The 23,261-nt window shown below is 46.7% G+C and overlaps 1 protein-coding gene across 1 annotated transcript in view; it reads left to right on the forward strand.

The window, feature by feature from the left end:
* Positions 1-23,261, forward strand: part of MYO7A (myosin VIIA) — a 183,785-nt gene that overhangs the window by 148,657 nt on the left and 11,867 nt on the right. Inside the window, exons 31-46 of the mRNA XM_074955335.1 lie at positions 1,992-2,111; positions 3,009-3,182; positions 4,396-4,623; positions 6,532-6,702; positions 7,956-8,073; positions 8,420-8,546; positions 10,450-10,619; positions 11,186-11,376; positions 12,019-12,143; positions 12,855-13,012; positions 14,476-14,629; positions 15,419-15,574; positions 16,735-16,840; positions 19,922-20,035; positions 22,018-22,105; positions 23,097-23,203. Of these exons, the coding sequence (XP_074811436.1) occupies positions 1,992-2,111; positions 3,009-3,182; positions 4,396-4,623; positions 6,532-6,702; positions 7,956-8,073; positions 8,420-8,546; positions 10,450-10,619; positions 11,186-11,376; positions 12,019-12,143; positions 12,855-13,012; positions 14,476-14,629; positions 15,419-15,574; positions 16,735-16,840; positions 19,922-20,035; positions 22,018-22,105; positions 23,097-23,203 (2,307 nt within the window). The remainder of the gene's footprint in view (positions 1-1,991; positions 2,112-3,008; positions 3,183-4,395; positions 4,624-6,531; positions 6,703-7,955; positions 8,074-8,419; positions 8,547-10,449; positions 10,620-11,185; positions 11,377-12,018; positions 12,144-12,854; positions 13,013-14,475; positions 14,630-15,418; positions 15,575-16,734; positions 16,841-19,921; positions 20,036-22,017; positions 22,106-23,096; positions 23,204-23,261) is intronic.

Genomic DNA, 23,261 nt, shown 5'->3' on the forward strand with positions numbered 1-23,261 from the left:
GATCCCAAACCCAGTGAAGTTCAGTTGGAGCATTTCCGCTGACTTCAGTGTAGTCTGGATCAGGACCTTGGTCCTTAGAGCTGAATCCAGGAGCCAAATTCATCAATAGAGTTCTTTGTGTCAGCCACAAGCCCTTCCTGTAGGGAAACGGATAAGGCAGATAAATCGTGTGTGAAACAGCGGAAGATTCCATTATGCCCAGAAATGAGACCCAGTAAATCATGTCACTAGAGATGGCCCATGGAGTATTTTAGTCTGTGTTTAAATCTCTGATAAAGGAGGACGTACTTGGGGAGAGGGCAGCACGTCTAGAAACAAGTTGTTAATAGTCTTCAAAATATACCCTTTGGCTGGAACCCTGGCCCCACTGAAGCTAGCGGCCAAATTCCCATTGACTCCCGTGGAGCCAGGATTTTACTCTCTGTAATCTTGGGCTACTGGTCAAACCTGTTGCATTCTGGACTCTCGGTGACTCCCTCTGAGGTTACTGTTAAAGGCCCCGATCCTGCAAGGAGCTGCAGGCAAACCACTGGGGTCTCCTGTACAGATGCAATTACAGAATCAGGACTTAAAATGTCAAGAACTCTCTTTTTTAAAAGTATTGTAGCTGTTAAATGCTGGCCGTGTGCACTGCTGGCAGAACTCATCTGAGGGGATATGAACTATACTTTCTCTCTCCTTCTGTCTCCTTTTGTACTATATGATGGCAAAAATATTTGTAGATTTTTTTTTTTTGGACTCTGGTGAATACTTCTGTTTTGAAGGTACATTTATCAGGAGCACTTTCTCTGATTTATTTCAGAGTTAGCAGAAAAATTCTGCATCAGCCCCAGACCTTACCTACCAATTCCAAAGCTGTTAGTTTTGTGAGTGTGGATTTTAGAGGTGATGCCGAAATCAGGTTTACCATGCAAACTCCGTTGCAACTATTACCACAGAGTGCCTAGCTGTTTATCTAAGTTATTTATAGAACATCTAAGTTATGATTTATAGATCTAGCACAGTGATTTATAGAGCCTCCCAATTATGATTTATAGAGCTGTCTGTCTGTCTAAGTTATTTATAAAGTATTTTCTGTCTGTCATTTTGGGGAGGCTGCTGGGTTTAATTTTTTTCTGCATGAATGTGGTTGCATTTTTAATACATGGGTCAAGTACAGAGTCCTGGATAGGACCTCCTTAAAATGTATATTTTTAAAAATCTAAGCAAGTAAATACCTATCTAATGTATTAATGACGTATCAAAGTGTTCTCTATGTGTGACACAGGGTATGTCTACACTAGAGTGGGAGGTGTAATTCCCAGCTCGAGGAGACGTACCAGTGCGAGTTCTGATCAAGCTGGCATGCTAAAAACAGAAGTGGAGCCCCGGCAGCATAAGCAGCAGGACGGGCTAGCTGCCCATGCTCATGTGTAGCATTTCAGCTGTGATCTAGCAAGTGGCTATCTCACAGTGCATCAGCGATATTTCTATTTTTAGCTTGCTAGCTTAATTGGAGCTAGTGCGGGTTTGTCTTCTTGAGCTGGAAATTACACCTCCGGCTTGCACTGTAGACATACCCATTGAGTCAGAGAATTTAAGGTCAGAAGGGTCCACTAGATCATCTAGTCTGACTGGCACATCACAGGCCACTAAACTTCGCCCAGTTACCCCTGCAGCAAGCCCATTAACCTGGATTAGACTAAAGTGTTACAGCCCTCAGGAGACCAAACTATTGTGTGCCACATTCGGATAATAGGTGGGACCAAGGTGCACCAATGCGCAAGGCCCCTGCAATGGCAGGGAATTGATTTGGTGTGTGCATTTGGTTAAATTCGGTGTTTATCTCCCCACTGCTCATTACTTACAGGTCTATTTGATTTATTCCCTCCTTCTGACCAACGCTGCAATAACATTTTGGGCGGACAGTCTTTAGAATGGAGCCATGGACCTGTGTTCAAGCCAACGGCAGCCGTCAGTCGTCTAACTGATACATTCTCTCTTGCCAACAGTATTTAAGGAACTTCATCAATGGAGGTCCTCCTGGTTACGCTCCCTATTGTGAAGAGAGATTGAGGAGGACATTTGCAAATGGGACTAGGACACAGCCGCCCAGCTGGTTAGAATTACAGGTCTGAATCCCCTAGAGCAAATAGAGTGTGTCAAAAAGGTTTTATTGAAATGTTGTTGAAAGTGACTTTTGACTGAACAGAAATTTGCATTAGAAAATGTCCATTTCTGTCTGAATTTTTCAGATTTTTGTAGGAAAATTTTCTTCTGTCCGTGACGACTGAAAATGGGAATGAACAATATTTTCAGTTTTTAGTTGTCATAAACCAAAAAGTTTGGCTTTCAGGTTTTCATTTCTTTCAGCCAAAACCTAACAAATTCAGTGGAAGTGTTTTTCTTTGAAGTGTTTTGTGGGGAAAGAAACAAAGTTTCTTTCCAGCTCTAATAGTGAATGCCGTTCCATTTAGAGGTGTAAACGTTTTCTCACAGTCCCTTAATAGGATGTTGTCTCTCTTATTCTGAGGATTAGCAGTTCAGAAGCAGAAACTATGTCTTCCTTGTAGAGAACAATGATTATGACTGACTTGCATTATCGTCAATCCACTTGTTACTGTTCCTCTTGTCTGCGCTCTTCTCCATCTTCTTGTATTTTGAAGGTGGTACAGAACTGCGTTCCACGTAGTTTGAGGCAGTGGGTATTATCCAAGTCTCTACACAGATTTAAAGGTTACACATGCTTCCAGGATTCAATCCACTGTCCATTGAAGAGAATCAAAAATTACCATTGACAATTAACTGTGTTAATTAAAAAATTTGGGAGTTGCAGCTGCTCCCCATTACTCAGGTTATGACTCTACATTATGCTGTGGAGAAGTATATTGCAGCCATATTACAAATGTAGCCATAAGTACTAGAGCAAAGGATCCAGAAAAGGCACTGTGACTGTTGGGAGATAACTTGTAAATGGGCAAATAAATCAAGTTTGTATGCCTTTAAAAAGTTTGACTCTAATCTCCTAGGCGACCAAGTCCAAGAAACCTATCATGCTGCCTGTTACGTTTATGGATGGGACAACGAAGACGCTGCTAACTGACTCTGCAACGACCGCTAAAGAGCTCTGTAATTCCTTAGCTGACAAGATCAGCCTGAAGGACCGATTTGGGTTTTCGCTTTACATCGCACTGTTTGACAAGGTATGTGCTGGCCTAGATGCCTCAGAGAAGGAGAAGGTGGCTCTTTTCTGATATAGAAAATATGTATCTTCAGGGTGGCAGTTCTGTCATGTGATGAGAGTGGGGAACTGAGCACTAAGTCATTGTGTCAGTAATGAACTTTTGGAGGCTACCGGTAGATACGACTCCCTAAGAATAAAGGTCAGAGTCAATGAGAAGCCAAAATAGTCTGAGAGTAAAAGTTCATTCAGTCAGCCAGGAGCTACAGCCTGCCTGTGTAACTCCATCTACTCCTAATAAACTGTCATGGCCCTGTACCAGATATGGACTGGCTACAGAGCTTGCTTCTGAGCAAGATACACACCAGATGTGTTCATCATTAATGCACAGCCAGGTAGCTTAAATAAGGTATTTTTACACGCACCGCCACCTAATGGTTGAACCATATAATACAGTTTAGTATTCCATTACATAAACCTTGAAGTCTGGACAGAGCTGTGTCGTCCTTGGAAATCCTCTGGTCTACGGCATGTGCGTGTACCCGTGTAATGTCTGGGGAGAGACATTGCACTCAATCTGGCTTTCAATCAAATGTTCCGAGCACAGGCATGGAACCTGCACAATCAATAATAGCATCATACACGCAAACCATGGGCTAGATTGGGCCTTTCAGACACAGGTCCGGTGGGCAGCACAGTGTGAGCTGGCTAGCCTTAGAGAGCTCCCGGAAGCATTGTGCTCAGGGAGACAGAATCACTCTCACAGTTCCTGGATAGCAGAGGGTCTGTGGCATCCCATAGGAGGGTGCAGCATGTTCTCCACTCCGTGGCTGCCCATCTCTGCTGGCTGGTAGAGAGGGGACTGGGTTTTGCACACACCCCTCCTTGTCCCTTTAGGAGAAGCTGGTGCTGTTGTGGGCTTTCACTCTGAGGAGTTCTTGCAGTTGTGATTGGCCCCTGCACAGGGGCGTGGTAGGAGGGTGATGGGGGCATCCTTTTGCTCTGTGTTTGTACAGCACCCATCACAGTGGGGGCCTGACCCATGAATAGGGCTCTTAGGTGCTATGGTCATACAAATAATACATAATAATAAAGGCTCCTTGCTCCCCTTGTGGAGCATAATCTCGTCCTACTAAATCACAATGGGTCTCTCCTTTCACACGGAGCGTGGAAACTGCTGCTAAAAATATGGTGACCAGCATGTACCTTCCCTGTCCCCCTCCTGCCCTGGCCAGGTCTCATCCTTGGGGAGCGGCAATGACCACGTGATGGACGCTGTGTCTCAGTGTGAACAGTATGCCAAAGAGCAGGGAGCCCAGGAGCGCAACGCGCCGTGGCGGCTGTTCTTCAGGAAGGAGATCTTCACCCCTTGGCACAATCCAAGTGAAGACAACGTGGCAACCAACCTCATTTACCAGCAGATAGTCCGGGGGGTGAAGTTTGGGGAGTACCGATGTGACAAGGTGAGTCCTCAACAATGGCAGACCTTGGCCCCCTGGCTTGGGAAATTGGGCACGTGAATATTCTGTTCTCATTTACGTAGGTAGGATCCAGAATCCTTAAAATGAATGCTGTTCTTGCTGTCTGTCTCTCTACTAATAAGGGACCCAACACCATGAACTTCCTACATTAAGAGCCAAATTTCTCCCCTGGAGAAACTCACAAACAACTCTCACCGAAGTCAAAGGAGCCAACTTACAAACAGAGAAAATCAATGGGAGGTGCCCCTGAGTATCTGAAATCGGTGGGAGCTGCACATGAGCATCCCAAGGCAAAGTCTGGCCCCTTGGCTTAAGTGACTAGTGATTCTGACTACCTCAGTGTTTGGGTTCCCAACCTGAGAGACCTTAAAGAGGACTGAGTTTTAGAGAGCCAGGTGCTCAGCACTTCTGAAAATCAAGCCCCTTCGAGGTATGTCTAATTAAGCACCCCAAAATTGTGGAACCCAAAAGTACTTGTTACTTTGAAAATGTAGGCCCTAATCTTCAAACGGAGTTAGGGACCTAAATACCACTGAGAATCTGGGAAGGATCTGGGCCTGGGTGTTTTGTCCTCCTTGTTTTTAAAGTATCCATTGGACTTCATCCAACATATCTATCTTCTGTTCTGTCTGCTTCTACCCCTTCTTCTCCTGAGCTCCACATGAGATTTCTACTGTGTGTCTATAAAGTGCCCAACCACCATGATATCTAGATTACCTTCTTGTATCTCTGCCTCATTGACTCGCCATCTCAAATCTTATCTGTAGTCCTATCCTTTGTCCTTTGCCTATATCTCTTGCTCCCAGTCTCCACTTCTGTAGCTATATCATGTCTCTATAAAATACTTTGGGATACAGTTGATATGAAAGACATAGTACAAAACAAAGGTGTATTCCATTCAGGTATCTGTTCTTCAGCAATTTGCCTGATTTATGAAGAGAGAGGTGGATTTGCTCCATAAGTGCAAGAGATGTGCTGAGGCGCAATTGATTTATACTCACTAAGCCTTGTCTACACTAATAGAATTACCAATTGCTGACTACAGGTATCAGAAAAGGGTGTCATTGAACCAGTGCTGAACAGGATTGAACTGCAAGTGTAGACAAGGACAGAGTTGTTCACGGTGCTCAAACCTGCTCAGGTTTTAACCAGAGTTCCTGGCGCTCTGCTGAACTCAGTTTGCCCTCAGCTAGACTTGTGCCTATCCAATGTTCAGTATTGGTTTGGTTGTAAACCTTGCTGACACCAGTTGCCAGCAACTGGTCACTTTGCCAGCTTAGACATGGCTCTGGAGCAAACATGGCCATAGCATCCAATGAGATGTTATCTGCATTCAGGTGACACCTCTGGTGTGAGAGGTAATTTCGTGCATCTCAGTGCTCAACAATGGATGCTGAACCTGCTTAATCAAAAAGAGATGATGCCATCAGGTGAACTAAAGTACTAGAGCCTTTGGTAAGCAACATTCAGAGGGGAATTTTCTCTACTCTCCTGTTATCCATTGATCTGCAGTTCATGTAACAGTTGCAGCGATCACTGCTAAGCACATGAGACCCAGTCTTTCTCCCACTTGAATGCAGGTGGGGTCCATAGAAAGGGGAGGTAGTTAAGGAAGTATTTGTGTGATGTTTTATTCATTGAGGAGTTAGTCACTTAGGGCACATCTTCACTGGCTCTCCCAGCACTCCAAAAAACCCCCATCTTTTTTCACCCCCGAGCGAGAAAGTTGCAGCGCTGTAAAGTGCCAGTGTTTAGAGCCTGGTCTAAAGCCCAGTGAAATCCCATTGAAATTCAGTCAGTCTGTGTCTGCAAAGGGTTAATTGAGCTCCAGGAGAAGAGAGGTTAAAGTGACTCCCTCCTTGTAGTTTCTTTCCTTGTTGGTTCCTACAGGAAGAAGACTTGGCAGAACTGGCTTCCCAGCAGTACTACGTAGACTATGGGGCGGCGATGGTGCTGGAGCGACTCCTGAACTTAATCCCCTCCTACATCCCTGACAGAGAGATCACTGCTTCGAAAACCGTGGAAAAATGGGCTCAGCTCATTATAGCTGCACATAAAAAGGTAGGTGTTGGCCAGAGGGTGAACAGAAAGGCTCTGTGCATGTTAAACAGCCAGCAAGTTTGGCTGCATCAGCCTATGGGGGTTCAGTCTCAGCCCCATCTGAGGCTGAGACAGAAATGGATGTTTCCCCCAGGGATCAATTTAGAGCCAGGGGCAAAAACCAGAGTGTGTAGCCATTCTTGATGCCAGTTGGGTCACAAATGAAGGAGAGAGACACTTCAGTGGTTTGGTTTTGCACTGGGTTTTGAAACAGGAACTGAATGGCAGGAAGATATCACAGAGAGCCTTATTTTTAAGGCTAAGACTGTATCACTGGGGATTTCCACTTAAATCATGGGACTCTTATATGGTGGTGTTACGGCTGTGCCTAGAGGCACCGGTCAGGATAGAGGTCCCAATGTTCAGGGCACTGTACAAACACATTGGCCACCTTAACACCCAGTGACGTTCTGAATGGAGCCTGGTCCAAGGGTGAGGAGATAGCTCAGTGGTTTGAGAATTGGCCTGCTAAGCCCAGGGTTGTGAGTTCAATCCTTGAGGGGGCCATTTAGGGATCTGGGGCTAAAATTAGGTCCTGCTTTGAGTAGGGGGTTGGACTAGATGACCTCCTGAGGTCCCTTCCAACCCTGATATTCTATGATTCTATGAAGTCCTACACAGCCTGGCTAGGTGTTTCCTCAGAGGTCCATTCCTGATGGATTTCTAGCTTTGGAGGAGGGCAGGGCAGAGCAGAGACTCCATTCATGACAACAGGTTTTGAGATAAAACACTATGGGCCTGATTCTCCTCTCACTTCTTACACCAGTGTGAGACTCGTGAAACTTCCTGAACTTCAGTAGAACTGCTCCTGATTTATACTCCTGGAGAATCAGGCACCATGACTCCGATGGCTTTGTCTCCACCACAGGGTATTGTTCATCTAAGCACAAGGGCTGAAAGGTCCTATTGGATCATCTAGACCTTCCCCTGTCCCTTCCAGTGCAGGATCATTCCCTACAGTGTATTCTCCATACCTTTGTCCTGTCCAGTCCTTTAATAACTCAAGTACTGGGGCTTCCACTACTTTCCCTGTGAGTTTTTTAAGCCGTTGGTCTCATCCTGATACTGTCGGAGGTCTCGTGACTTCAAGATCTTCAGCTGGTGTAAACTGATGTAGCCCCATTGATTTGTTTTTAATTAGACCTCTTCCTGGCTTTAACCTGGGTATTGTTGATTTGTTTTTTCATGCTGGTTTTGGTTTGGTTTGCCTGTAGGGAATTTATACCCAGAAGAGAGCAGACCCCAAAAAAGTCAAGGAAGAAGTGGTGGACTTTGCACGTTTCAAGTGGCCTTTGCTGTTTTCTAGATTTTATGAAGCCTTCAAATTCTCAGGTAACCCAACAGAGAATGTGTTGCCATAGGATGAGCATCCATGAAATAAAAGAGAATTATATATGCTAGAGATGAACAAGACCTACTGGGTGATCTGGTCCATCCTCCTGAAGGCACAGGATTGCCTTGTATAGCACTCAGTGCAACCTGACTATAAATGTCTCAAGCTATGATGCTTTTACCACATTCCCCTAATGAGCAAGGCGGGGACTTTCTGGCCTTTACAACTTGATTTGAGAGCTAAAAGTCTGTCCAATTTGTAAACCATTTTTAACCAGCGTTTTATCGTTTACAGTCAGATAGTTGCCTGCAGATTTATCTATTGTGCATATTGTCTTCAACCCAGGGCCCAGCCTGCCCAAGAATGATGTGATTGTAGCTGTGAATTGGACCGGAGTGTACTTTGTGGATGAACAAGAACAAGTCCTCTTAGAACTCTCCTTCCCAGAGATCACTGCTGTCTCAAGCAGTAGGTAAGGAAGAACAGAATGAATCAGTTCGTCCTTGTGTTGCGGTAATGATGTGTTAAAACAGTTGTTAAAAATGGTGTGTTGAATTCCTTGGCTTTAAAGGACTTAGGCTATGGCTACACTACAGAACTGATAGAGGCTCTAAGCTGATGGGAAAGAGCTCTCCCATTGACTTAATTCCTCCAGCCCCTGCAGGCAGCGATAGCTAGGTCAGCAGGAGAGCTTCTCCCACTGACTGCGCCATCCACACTGCTGCTGAGGTCGGTGTAACTTACGTCACTCGGGGGTTGGCTTATTCACACCCCTGAGTGACATCACTTATACGGATGTAAGGTGTAGTGTGTGCATAGCTTTAGCATGGAGCTGCACTGTAGGAAGCTTAGGCCAGGTCAGGGTGCAGGGAAACATCAAAGCAGCATCTGGTGACTTAGCTACTGTCTCCTCTGCTGAAAGCAACAAAGTGCTATTTGGCGGATTCTGCCACACTTGCCCTTTTGGCTGAGTGTTCAGGAACATTCATTCCAGTTGGAGTCCTGCAGCTACATCTCTCACATCCCATGCACTCTGCCAAAACTGACCTGTGTGGGTTAAAGTTAGATGTCTAAATCCATATTTAGGCATATTTTGACTCAGGGGAAGTTACAAATGCCCAGCACATTTGGCTCTTAAGCCTCCTTTATTTAGATGTCTGACATAGGCAACCCTAGTTTGACAGTATTGGTCTCAATCTTTATTAACCAGCATGGTGGTTTCCCTATTAGCAGTTAAAAGAAAGGACACTAAAAGCATGTGATGTTTTCCACAAGGCAATACTTGGAAGCATCTTCTTGCAATTAATCAAGCAGGAGCAGCTTCCTCTTGTCCAAGGGTAGAATTTGCTGTGTTGTGTTAAGGGGCTTATGGGCTTGTCTGAGGCTTCTCCTGAGCACTGTATACATGTGAAATATTAAACATAGAGTCAGAACAGACTGCAGACATAAAGCATGTCTTGGAAGCACATGAAGAGAACTACATTCCTGCTGAACCTAAATCGAACCTCAAGGCCATTTCTGAAATGAAGCAGAGACCAGGGTACCATGGCAGTTCTTTAGATCTATTCTCCTCTGCACCTTGCTCTGTATGTTACAGAAAACTTCTATGATACTCTTGCTAGACTGATTTCTGGTAGGCACAGGCATATACTGATTTCTATTATAGGGAGGAGTCAAGGATAAATTTGTCTTATTTACAAACCGAATTAATTCCGCCACACAGTGGTACCGCCCCATAACTTTGAATTTATTATTATTTGTATGGGCCAAGGACCCTTAGTCCTGAAACAGGACCCCATTGTGCTAGGCACTGTACAGAGACAAAAAAAGACAGACCCTGCTCCAAAGAGCTTAACTGTCAGATTAGAGCTCCTGCTATAGGTTTGCTCTGCTCTTTCCCCCATTCCCAATCAGCATTCTTCTTCTTCTTCACCACACTCTCTCAGACAAAAGTGACCAGGCACCAAACCCAGAAAATGAAAATAACCTCTGGTGTTTGTTATGCAGGAGGTCCGGCTAAATGACCGTAATGCTCCCTTGTGGCCTGGGAATCTGTGAGCCAATTTCGCCTTCACGCTAGGACCAAATTTTAAAAACTCTCCACCTGAGTTGTGCCAGCAAAATGGGTGTGCGTGTACCTGTGTGTGTGCCTGGATCCCAGATGTGCACTTGCCCGGCAGTGTTTGTACATAGAGGGAAGCCCATTTTGACAGTGCTACGTGCATGTTTGTCCTCACGGGTGGCAGTGCGTGTTTACAACAGGCGCACATGCACATTTTCCAGGAACGATGGAGGTGGCCAGTAGTGAACCTTTTCCCCCAGATCTCAGGGTAACACTGGTTTAATGAATGTGTTTCCTATGATCCCTGTTCTAGAGGGGGAAAGCTCCAAGGACAGAGTTTCACCTTGGCCACCATTAAAGGCGATGAATACACCTTCACCTCCAACAATGCAGAGGACATCCGGGACCTTGTTGTCACCTTCCTAGAAGGACTAAGGAAAAGATCAAAGTATGTTGTCACCCTCCAAGACAACCCAAACCCTGGTGAGTAAACTGACCAACCCAAAGGCTATTCTCTGGCTTTAGGGCAGGCAATCGTTCATATGTCGCACTGGGAAGGCTGCCTGCTTCTCCTGCAAGAGCAGCACTCATGTATAAAAGGTTTTGTTTAATCACGATTGGATATCTCTTTCAAAAATATATCCTCTATCTCAACCAGAAGATATGGGCTTGCTGCAGGGATTACTGGGTGAAATTCTCTGGTTTGTGTTCTGCAGGGGGTGAGATTAGATGACCACAGTGGTCTCTTCTGACCTTGAAATCAGTGTGTAAGACCTTTGGTTAGAGTGGGATTTTCAAAAGTGCCTGAGGGAGTTGAGCATCCAATTTCTATTGAAAGCCAATGGGATTTGGGAGCCTAACTCTCCTCGTTCCCTTTGAAAATGCCAGCCCAAGCATTTCTGTAAGTGGTATTTGTTCACTATACACATTTAGCAATCACCTGTTTTATAGGATCTGATTTCCCAGGGTTAGGTGTGTTAGGCAGGCATGTAGACAAGCTAATTACTCCAAAGGATGTTTGGAAATAACAGCAGCCACTTCTGCTGCAGTGGGAGAAGAATCTGGATTCCTCAGCTTCCTTAAAGGAGACCTGATTGTTATGGACCAGGACACTGGAGAGCATGTCATGAACTCGGGCTGGGCCAATGGGGTCAATGAAAGGACCAAACAGAGAGGAGATTTCCCAACGGACTGTGTTTACGTCTTGCCAACTGTCACCATGCCACCTCTGGAGATTGTGGTAAGATACCCTAAGGGGTGGTGCATCTTGGCAGGTCCCTGATACAAAAGCCATTGAAGTCAAAGGGAGTTGTTCCATTGTCTTCAAAGATTAGATCAGGCCCGTAATCTCCCTGACGATGATGTGGTGGAAGCAAGAAATGACTAAGAGGGTAAACAAGTCATCGAGTCAGAGGGGAACTAGATTTCATCTGCCTGGACAACCTATTAGCCTTTCCCCTGGGCTTGCTAGTTTGAAAACCACCCACTTTGGACCTAGAATATGGCTGAATCTTCTTAGATGTCACTGCGGCTTGAATTTGAACATGATATTTGGGCAGGGGAGATGTGTCTATGCAGCTATGAATGACAGGGGAAGTGGGTCCATAAGATACTTTCTGTCTTAGGATGTGGTCCACACTGTAGAAACTTTTGAGATCCCCTGTGTTAATTACTAAGAAATACACAAGACTGCATAGTTCCACTAAGATTGAGCGTTGTTGCTGTTTATTAGTTTGAAGTTAAGAGTTCGGTGTTTTTTCATTACAGCATGATTTTCTTTCATCTTCAGTCTTTTCATTTTTCATCTGCTTTCCCTCTCTGGACACACAAAGATTCTTTCATCTAAAATACATTGACTAACCATGACTCCTGTATTCTCTAGGCGTTAGTCACGATGACCCCTGACCAGAGGCAAGATGTTATCAGAATGTCCCAGTTGGCGATTTCAGACAGTGAAGAAAGAGTGAAGCCGTACACCTTGGAAGAGTTCTCCTATGATTATTTTAGGTGAAGCTTTAAAAAAAAAAACCTTTTCAGCCTACATAAGGGACTTGAGTTCATTCCTAAGGCAGAGCCGAATCAATGGCTGCATTTCAGGATTATTGGAGCAGGATTATTCAGCTTGTCTGGCCCATTATGACTACAGCTGTGATTTAGGATGTTGTGTTCTGCGTATAAGTTGGCAGAACATCAGAAGTCTGATCATTACATGAAATTTTATGGCCAGTGTTATTCAGGAGTTATTCCGACTAATTTATGGTCCCTTCTGGCCTTGCAGCCTCTGAATCATATGTAGAACATTACACAGGATCATGGAAATGTAGGGCTGGAAAGGACCTCAAGAAGTCATCAGGTCCAGTCCCCTGCACTGAGGCAGGACCAACTAAACCTTAGACTATCCCTGACAGGTGTTTGTCCAACCTGTTCTTTAAAAAACATTAGTCTCTTCTGGTATGGCAAATCCTGTGTGTTAACTCCAGATAAACTAGAGCCTGGCAACTGTTCTAGGCAACTAGAGGGCTTGCCCAGTGATCACTGAAGGAAACGGAGAGACTCCTATTGACCTCAGTGGGAGTTGGATTGGACCCTATAAGAGCGCCCTAATGCAGAACTGGGGGCCTTACATTTGGCCCCCAAGTTCAGAAGCTGGGCTCCATAGAGCCATCTCATCCCTCGTAATCTCTCCACGATTCCTCATTGCTTTGTTTTTGCTGCTAGGCCGCCTCCGAAGCACACTCTGAGCCGGGTCATGATCACCAAAAATCGAGGAAAAGACAAACTGTGGTGCTACACCCGAGAGCCCATCAAGCAGCCCTTGCTGAAGAAGATCCTGGGCAGTGAGGAGCTGTCCCAGGAAGCCTGCATGGCGTTCATTGATATCCTTCCAGTGCTGTGGAAAGGTTGCCCATAATAGATCAAACCGACATAGGGGCACGGCCCAAGGAGTCGCATTATGGGGTGATCCAAAGCCCACTGAAGTCAGTGGAAAGACTAACATTGACTTCAATGGGCTTTGGGTCAGGCACCATGAGTAAGGCTATGATTATGTCAGGGAGGTCAGGAAATCCGTGACTTCCAGAGACCTCAGTGACATTTTCTGCCCTGGGGCTGGAGCTGTCAGCAGGCAGCCACAGCTCAGAGTCACTGCTACCATCAGGCCCCCCAGCAACTCCTAGCCTCCAGGCAACTGGGGTCCCCCGGAGCTCCCAGCCCCTGTTTGTGGTGGCGGTCCCCTGGAGCTCTCAGCTGCCGAGGGCGGCAGGGGGACCCCGGAGCTCCCACTTGCTGCCGGTGACAGGGCTCCCCGCAGCTGCCCACCCACAGTGGGTGCAGCGGGTGGCAAGGGGACCCCAGAGCTCCCAGCTGCTGTGGTGGGGGGAGCAAGGGGACCCCAGAGCCCCAGCAGCAGTGGGTGCTGGACCCTCCTCCCTTCCCATTTGGTCAGGGATATTTTTAGTAAAAATCACAGGCAGATCACGGGCAATAAACTAAAATTCACGGACACCCGTGCCCTGTCTGTGATTTTTACTAAAAATATTCCTGATGAAATCTGAGCCTTAACCATGGGACTCCATACAAATGCTAATGATGAGAGATGGGTCTGAACCAAACTCCTGGACGCAAACAGCCCTGACCTCTGAGGGCCGGTCAAAATGCATACACAGACCCAGATGCAGATTATGCAGATGACCTGCATCTTTATAAACTGGATGCACCAAACTTGGATTCAAGCATTATGTGGTAGTTAAAGCTCATATCCTAAAATTGCAGTGTGAGCCATTCCTTAATAATGATAAGCGGAAAATTTGGTCCAAACTGGGGGGAAATTTTTCGATTAAGTTTTCGTAAATTTTTTTCCCGTTTTTTTCCCCCAACCAAAATTAAATTCAGAAAATTCATTTCAAACACGCTGTACTAAACAATAATAGTTACAATAGAACTAACAGGATGGGCCAGACCCCTTAACTGGTGTAAATGTGTGTAGCTCCATTGACTTCAACAGAGCTATGCCAGCATACACCATCTGAAGATCTGGCCATTAACAATAATAATTCCATGGCACTTACATGGTCAGAAGAAAGGGTCGCACTCATTCTGGGCCTATGTGTCCCCCCCCAGCCAAGACTCTCCACCCTAAGAAAGCAAGATGACACATAAGGGTCTATGATTATGGGTGCCATCCAGAAGGATCCCAAAGCACATTTGAAGATTAACTATATACCTACCACCAAAGTGCAGCCACCTCTGGAGTGATGCATAGCAACTCTTTAATTGGGTCGTTATCAGAAGCCATTCCCTAAGCCTCCTTGTTGCTGTATCCTTGACTGCTGCCGTGTACCTGTGCTGAAGTATATGGGTGACTATCCATCCAAAAGAACCCGCTCAGTCAATGAGCTAACAGACCAAATATTTGAAAGTGCCTTGAAAGCTGAACCATTGAAAGATGAAATCTATTGTCAGATCCTCAAGCAGCTCACTGACAACCACATCAAGTAAGAGTCATTCTTCCCCATGTACCCCGCTCTAACTATCTGTGTTGGGTAATGCAGGTCTGACGGGGGGGTTCTGCAGAATGGGTAGGCCCAGAAGTCTTCCGGTCTCTCTGTCATCTTTAAAGACTTTTATCATCACTTTATCTACCATCTCTGTGCTGATGACTCCAATCTGTCTGTCTGCTCTGGACTTGTTTCTGTTCCTCTGCTTCTGGATTTCCCTCTGGTTCTATGACATCTCCTCCAGGGCAGACGTCTTGCCATAAATTTAAATTTAACAGGCTCTACATTTCCACCTATTCTCTGTTGCTACTGACCCTACCACCATCCTCCCAGTCACTCAGGCCTATACTCTGGTGTGATCTTTGACTCCTCCCTCTTCCTCTCCCCAGACATCCAGCCCAGGTGCTTATGTGGCAGCTTCTTCCTCCACAGCAGTTCCACGGTCCATTCTCTACAGTTGTCTGGTGCTGGTGAATCTTCTCTCTACAATCTCTGCCCTCTGATATATATGTAACCCCATTACTAACATTAGTGTCAGTGTGATAAGGCTTGAGAGAAGAAGCTTTCAGACCTGAATTTCCATCTGTGCTCAAGTTCCTTACCCGACTCTGACAGTGTTGAATAGGATGAAAGTGGGGTAAATGCCACTGATGGCCACTTCCATGCCCCTCTACACTGCCAGAGGAGTGTCAAGGGGGCCTTAGTGTAACGGCGGCTCAGACCTTTCCGGTAGATAGTGTCCCTTTGGGGAGTTTGATTTTCCTGTTGTGTGTCTGTCTCTTTAAGGTACAGCGAAGAAAAGGGTTGGGAGCTGCTTTGGTTGTGCATAGGCCTTTTCCCTCCCAGCAATGTTCTCCTGCCACATGTCCAGAGGTTTCTCCAGTCCCGGAAGCATCACCCCCTAGCCACAGACTGCATACAAAGACTGCAGAAAGCACTGAGGTATGGTACCACATTCTGCTAGATGTGATGAGCACACCTGGTAGATGTGATGGGTGTGTGTGTGTGTGCGTGCTATTTGCCAGCATTTGCTGGCTGAGGAAGTGGGGAAGGGTTAGAACAAAGCGTTAAGCATCTCTCTGTCTGTCTACTCCAGTGGACAGAGCTCTAAGCTGGAAGTTGGGTGCTGTGGGTTCTGTTCCTGTCTCCGCCGTGAATGGCTGTCGGACCTTGGGCAAATCCCTCTGGGGGAGACGCTCAAAGGTGCCTAACCCATTGCCTTTCTCTGCGAGTTGAAAATTTCCCCATGCATCTTTCTGCCCCTCTGTTTTCCAGCTGTGAAATGGGAATAACTCTATTTACCTTCCTTTAATAAAGCGCTATGGATAAAAAGCCAAGTAGTATTAGTCTGGCTATCCACGCATTCCTAATGTACCCATCGCTGTGATATCCAGGAGCCAAATAAACACATTCTCCCCCTTCAGAGCTCTGCTTAACCCTTGCATCTAGTAAGAGGCCCATAAAATCCTCCGTGGCTAGGCTGCTCTGGTGCTGTGACAGCTACTTACTATAATAACCACACCTCACTGGCTGTGACCTTGAGCTCCCTCTCGCTGGTCACTGTAGCCACCTCTTATCTCTCTTCAGACACTTAGACTATCAGCTCTTTGAGACAGGAACCATTCTTTTGTTATATATTTGTACAGCACCTAGCACAATTCAGCCCTGATCCTGCTTATGGCCTCTAGGCGCTACCACAATACAAATAATAAAATAAAGTAGGGCAGAAGAATCCTTGCCGTGATTGCTTTGTCTGCTCATATTTCCATGGGCCGTTCTGGGGGAAGGTAGATTGGATATGAAAACTACAAGATTTATTCATTCCTGTACCTAACCAGAGCAGCAGCCCTAATAAATCATAGATCTTTCAGCCCCTTCTCTGTTGTGTCCTCCTTTTGGCTGCTGGATAGCCACGTGGGTGAGCCCTTTCCCAGCTCCTATCCTAAAACCATTTTCCATGTAAGAACTCTTTCCATTTTGTGTTGCTCAAGGGGTTTCATTAGGTCCTTATGGACGATACTATTCTGTTTTTGTCAGGTATAAAAGTATATCAGCAGCGAGTTCTCCAGTGCCATATTCACGGTAAACCTCCTGTCTTATAGGAATGGCTCCAGGAAGTATCCTCCCCATCTGGTCGAAGTGGAGGCAATTCAACACAAAACCACCCAAATTTTCCACAAAGTTTACTTTCCCGATGACACTGATGAGGTAAAAGGGAGGAAAAAAATCTGAATTCCTGCAGGACAGACTTACGTTTTCTCTAATTAATGCCCAACCTAGGCTAACATCAGTTCTGGCTCGGGCTAGGCTTGCGTAAGACCATGGAGTGCAATAGCGAGTCATAGATGTGGATGCTTAGCTGCACGGATCAAAATCAACATGAGTTTGATTCATTGCCATTTCAATTCAGGTTTTCGAAACATAGACCCTGTTTCTCTTGTCTCTTCTGCTGGCGAAGTTAATAGAGGGACACCAGTGTCAATCTCGGAGACGGGAAGCGGGACCAAAGCCACCTCTAATTATAAAAGGAACAAACCTGATGTGTGAATGTGAAAACATGTACCCTTTCCTCATATTTGGGGTCTCCCAAATTTGCATCCGTGAAAATCGTGTCACAGACCATGAAGTTTGTTCTCCCCCATGAAATCTGGTCTCCGGCAGATCTGAAGGCAGAGGGGAGAGCGGCAGCTGCTGGCCAGGCACCCGGTTCTGAAGGCAGTGCGGCTGCCAACAGCATCGGGGAAGTACGGGTGGCCTGGTATGGTATTGCCACCCTTACTTCTGTGCTGCTGCTGGCCTTCAGTGACACTGCCTGCAGAACTGCTGCTCTCCCGCCGCCCAGCTTCAGGCAGCACCGCCGCCAGCAGCAGTGCAGAAGTAAAGGTGGCAATACCGGGACCCCCCCCCACAATAGGCTTGTGACCCCCTTTGTGTCGGGGGCCCCCAGTTTGAGACATGCTGTGGAGAAATCGCACATTTTTCGTGGATTGGTCACAGCATAAATAGCAAATTTTGTGGATGTGCAACACATCTGCAAAATCTGTTATTTATGCCGTGACCAACCTGTGAAAAATGTGTTTGATTTCTCCACAATTTAAGTAGACCCCCTACATATAAGTGTCCATCCCATTCCTTCATGGTCTTATCTCAACTAGACTGTCAGCTCTTTGTAGCCAGCAGCATGTCTTTTATTGCCTGCTAAGCACCCTGCAGGCTTATGGAGATGAACAGGAATATTTATGCATGAGCAGCTTTGTGTGTGCAGTTCCTGGCATGTGCCATTCTTGCACACTAGCACTTAGTACTGCAGGAATGCACGCACAATCTTGTTGTGTGGATTTGCACATCTAAACACTGTTGCTGGCAGGTACAAGACACAGAAGGTGACGAATGCCCAGACAAGTGAGTGCTTGTACAAAGCTGGTCATGCACAAGGGGAGATCAGGGAGTGTCCCCCTCTGACAAGGTGGCCCCATCTGTCGTAGTCTGTCATGGAGATCTTCGCAGCCGCACTGAGATGTTATGTCTTTAGAATTCTTTCCATGGGCAGGTCTTCACTACAGCTCTGAGATCAATCCACTGGCGGTCGATTTAGCAGGTCTAGTGAGGACCCGCCAAATCGACAGCAGATCACTCTCCAGTCGACCCCTGTACTCTACCTCCAATGAGATGAGTAAAGTAAGTCGACAGGAGAGTTTCTCCCGTCGACCCCCCCCCCCCCGGCAGTGTAGACCCCACCGTAACTCGACCTAAGGCACGTCGACTCCAGCTATGTTATTCACGTAGCTGGAGTTGTGTAGCGTAGGTCGACTTACCGCGGTCGTGTAGACATAGCCTAAATGTGACAAGAGACAAGCCAGACAATGGTTTACAGACACATCTTGAGCAGCCCGAAGGCAGACACAGTGGGGACTTGAATGTTAGATGGGTTAGCCACCGATGCACCCATGGTGATCTGCACTCTAAAGGCTGCACAATCAGCTGGGTTATGGGCACAGCAATGGTGTGACACTCTGAATACCATCAGGTCCTGTGCTATTTAAAAGGATAGCCAGGAGCATGGAGTCGTACTACCCCCAAACAGCAAGAGGCATGTGTGCCCTTCCTGGGTAGAATGATGTCTGCAGGCCTGGGGCATCTCAAGCCTATGCATAGGCCCAGCATAGTGTCTCTCCCTTCCTCTCATTGCACAATGAAACTGCATTTCCTCCTGCCCTGAGAACCAACGGCAGCTGAAAAAAAACCCCAAAGCCCTGTCCTGTGCAGATTTGGCCCCCTTTCACTGATTTGGGGGAGGGAGGGGTCTCAGTTGTAGGGTGCCAGCATTGGACTTGATTCACAGAGCTGCAGAGCACCCACAACTCCAGCTGAAGTTATTGGGAGCTGGAAGTTGCTTGGCACCTCTGAAGGTCAGGAGCCAAAGTAGCTCAAGGGAGGCCCACAAATCACTGATCACTGGTCAAAAGTGAGCCCCGGGAATGAGCGGAAAGGTAGGAACGCCCTGAGTCTCTGAGGCCGCAGAAGCAAAAGCTGAGCACTGACTGCTGCTCAGAATAAGGAGAAGAACTGGAACCTGCTGATGAAGTAGGGAGATCTTAGGCATCGCCTTTCTCCCCTTGAACAATGGCAGTGATACGTTAGCACAGAGGTGGGCAAACTAGACCAACCTGCCTGGCCCCTGAGCCCCCGGCTGGGGACTCTAGCCCCCAACCCCTCCCCTGCTGTTCCCCCTCCCCCGCAGCCATGCCGCCACGCCCCCAGCGCTCTGGCCCGCCGCTCCTGCCGGGCAGCTCGGTGGCGTGGCTGGCTCCGGCATGGTAAGGAGGCAGGGAGCAGGGGGTTGGATAAGGGGCAGGAGGTGCTTGGGGGCAGTCAGGGGATGGGGAACGGGGGCGGTTGGATGGGGCAGAGGTTCTGGGGGGGCAGTCAGGGGATGGGGAACGGGGGGGGTTGGATGGGTGGGGGGCTCTGAGGGGGGCAGTCAGGGGGCGGGAAGTGGGAGGGGGCAGATATGGGGCAGGGGCCAAGCTGTTTGGGGAGGCACAGCCTTCCCTACCCGGCCCTCCATATATTTTCACAACCCCGATGTGACCCTTGGGCCAAAACGTTTGCCCACCCCTGTGTTAGCATCTAGGGGGGACCAGGAAGAATGCACAGAGAAGCAATGGTGTAACTCAGCAGGACAGCTCTGCCTCTGTGCAAAGAGCACCTCTAAGTTCCCCGCGAGAGAGGGTAACCCAGGAATGAACAGCGAGGTGGCTGAGGTGTGGGTTCCACCTCTCTTTGCAGGCATTTGAAGTGGAGTCCAGCACCAAAGCCAAGGATTTCTGCCAGAACATCTCCAGCAGACTGCTGCTGAAGTCATCGGAGGGCTTCAGCCTCTTCGTCAAAATCTCCGACAAGGTGAGCGGCGCACAAAATGATTAGCCACGGATCGAGCAGCTCTGTGTTGCAGAGCCTTTGTTGTGCCATGTCCCGCTGGTGTAAATCATTGGCGCTCTGCTGAAGCCAGTGCAGCTATGCCACTTTACACCGCCTAAGGGCCTGGTCCATTGCTCCTGAGCGCCTCCCTGGATCTGACCCCTGGAGATTTCTAGTTAAAGGGCCAGGCAGTCCTGCAGCCCCTACTCACAAGCCTCATCCCACTGAAGTCAAAGGGGTTACTAATGGGAGCGTGTACAGCTGATGGGAGGTCTGCAAAACTGGGTTCTGCGGGAGCTGGCTACATGATACTGTCAGGATGGGGTTTTCCAAAGCACCCAGCAATGGCCTAAGTCTGCTCCAGTTCACATCAATCCCATCCCAAGTCAGTGACTTCAATCCAGGCTGAGCACTTTGGAAGATCCCACTCTACAGCTTCAAGGCCTGATCCTGCTCCCCTTCCTTACTCCTGTGGCAGTGCTGGTGTGCATAAGGATCGCAGGACAGTGCGCTTAAATTCTGTAACATCTTGCATGCCAGTTGCATCTCAGACTGCTTTAGAACATAAGAATAGCCATACTAGGTCAGACCAATGGGTCATCTAACTTAGTATTCTGTCTTCCAACAGTGGCCAATGCCAGGTGCTTCAGAGGGAATGAACAGAGCAGAGCAATCATCAAGTGGTCAATCCTCTGTCATCCACTCCCAGCTTCTGGCAGTCAAAGGCTTGGGACAGCCAGAGCATGGGGTTGCATCCCTATCTTGGCTAGTAGCCATTGATGGATCTATTCTCTATGAACTTATTTAATTCTTTTTTGAGCTCCATTATAGTTTTCGCCTTCACAACATCCCCTGGCAATGAGTTCACAGGTTGACTGTGCGTTATGTGAAGAAATACTTCCTTTTGTTTGTTTTAAACCTGCTGCCTGTTAATTTCATTGGGTGACCCCTGGTTCTTGTGTTATGAGAAGGCTTAAATAACACTTCCTCGTTCACTTTCTCCGCACCAGTCATCATTTTATGCCCTCTAGCATATCCCCCCTTAGTCGTCTCTTTTCCAAGCTGAAAAGTCCCAGTCTTTTTTAATGTCTCCTCAGATGGAAGCTGTTCCATACCCCAAATGATTTTTGTTGCTCTTCTCTGTACCTTTTCCAATTCCAAACTGTCTTTTTTGAGATGGGGCGATCAGAACTGCACACAGTATTCAAAGTGTGAGCCTACCATGGATTTATAGAGTGGCATTATAATATTTACTTATTATATGTCCCTTTCCTAATGGTTCCTAACATTTTGTTAGCTTTTTTTTACTCCTCTGTGGGGTTAAATCATCCAAAAGGCAGATAGTCTGCTACAAATGACCAAGGAGAGAAGTATATAAATGCTTTGTGGGTTGAATAAACTGAAGCAATTATTTACAGGATCAACAACAAAGAACAGTGGTATTGTCAGCTGCATAACCAAAGGCATCACAGAGCCAGGAGCTGATAGCCCCTCCCTATATGGCTCTGGTCCAGCCGGACCTGGAATATTGGACCAGACAGATAGTGACCTATTAGAGGGGAGGAAGAGGACGGTCACGCTGCTGAATAGACTGATTTACAAGGAAGGATTAAATGTGGTACACAAGAATTGTCCAGAAGCAATGGAAAGATGAAGGGAGATGAATTGATTAGGGTCAAACAAGAGAAGATAACTAGGAATAACTGGATGAAATTAGGTGAAGGACAGCGTAGAAACAGCTAGGTCAACAATAGCTTTCTGATGGTGAGATCTGTGGAAGCCTCACCATCTGAGATATTTAAAACCAGCATGGGCAAGGCACTGCAAGACATACTGGAAGAAATTATCCCCCAGTGGCAGGGGGATGGGCTAGGCTAGCCCACATACTAGGCTCTTCTCCCCTATAATTCTCTGATTAGCTATGGTTTGGTTGGTTTTATTAACAGTGGGATGTGTTTCCACAGGTTATCAGCGTCCCAGAAGGAGATTTCTTCTTTGACTTTGTCAGACATCTTACAGACTGGATAAAGAAAGCAAGACCTGCAAAAGATGGTAATAATGTCACTCTTCTGTTTTGCTGCCATTTCCTCTCCCAAGTAGAGTGCTGGCCAGGGAGGTCTCAGAGAACCCATTGAAATCATTTTTAAAAGGCTCCTCTTGCCCACCATAACATGATGAAAACTACATCTGTAATGTGTTTGGCACCGTATAATGTTTGGGTCTTGGATGTTCATGTAAATCATGTCAGCAGCAACTCTGCACCTAAGCAATGATCCATTCTTGGGCAGAGAACAAACTTTTACTCTTGCTATCCATAACTTCTAAAAAGAACTGCACAACAGCTAACACCCAGCAATTCTCCAAGCTCTGACTACTTATACGTTCAGTTAGAGGGCATTTAGTGTCTTTACATTACTTAAGACTTTATATTGCCACCTGACAACTCCTAATAATTTCACAGTATCCACTTTAATCCTGTTCCCATTTCTATTAAGGGAATCAAGAATCTTCTGTGGTCAGACAGGTCACAGGTGCCGAGGGCTGGCAAGGCAGAGATCAACTAGACCATGCCTCTAAATAAGTGACTTCCCCTGAAGGTTGAAGTTTTGTGGTTGCTGTCCGGACTTTGGCAGATGTAGAAACTTTCTGTGCTTTTAGCATCGCTTTGCTAGCTGAAATGCAGCTCCATTAACTGGCCCCAAGTAATTTTCCAGAAACTGCCACAATACATTGTAATGCTGTTGCTATGAAATTAAATCCATCCTCCTTTCATTCAAGATTTGCAAGTGAATCCAGTGCTTATTTAAGTGAAAGCCTGAAGACCACTAACTTAAGAGGTCAAAGAGCAATTTAGGCAGCCACTCTGTAGCCAATGCACTTCAGTCATGGGCTTTAACACTCTTGCTATTTCATCCCTGAACCTCCTGCATCAGGGACTGTGAATTGCTCCAAGGACCGAGTGTCTCTTTTATACAGGTTTCCATCTAGTGGTTGAAGCGTTTGTTACAAGCCTAGTCAATGTGGAACGGATTCCTTTTTGCAGGTATAGTGCCTTCTCTCACGTACCAAGTGTTCTTCATGAAAAAACTGTGGACAAACACCATGCCTGGGAAGGATTCAATGGCAGACTCCATCTTCCACTATTATCAGGTACTCCATGAGTTTACAATACTGCGGGAGGTCTGGGTGACTTGGGGAACTAGTAAGG

The sequence above is a fragment of the Natator depressus genome, chromosome 1, assembly GCF_965152275.1.
Source record: "Natator depressus isolate rNatDep1 chromosome 1, rNatDep2.hap1, whole genome shotgun sequence".
NCBI lineage: Eukaryota > Metazoa > Chordata > Testudines > Cheloniidae > Natator > Natator depressus.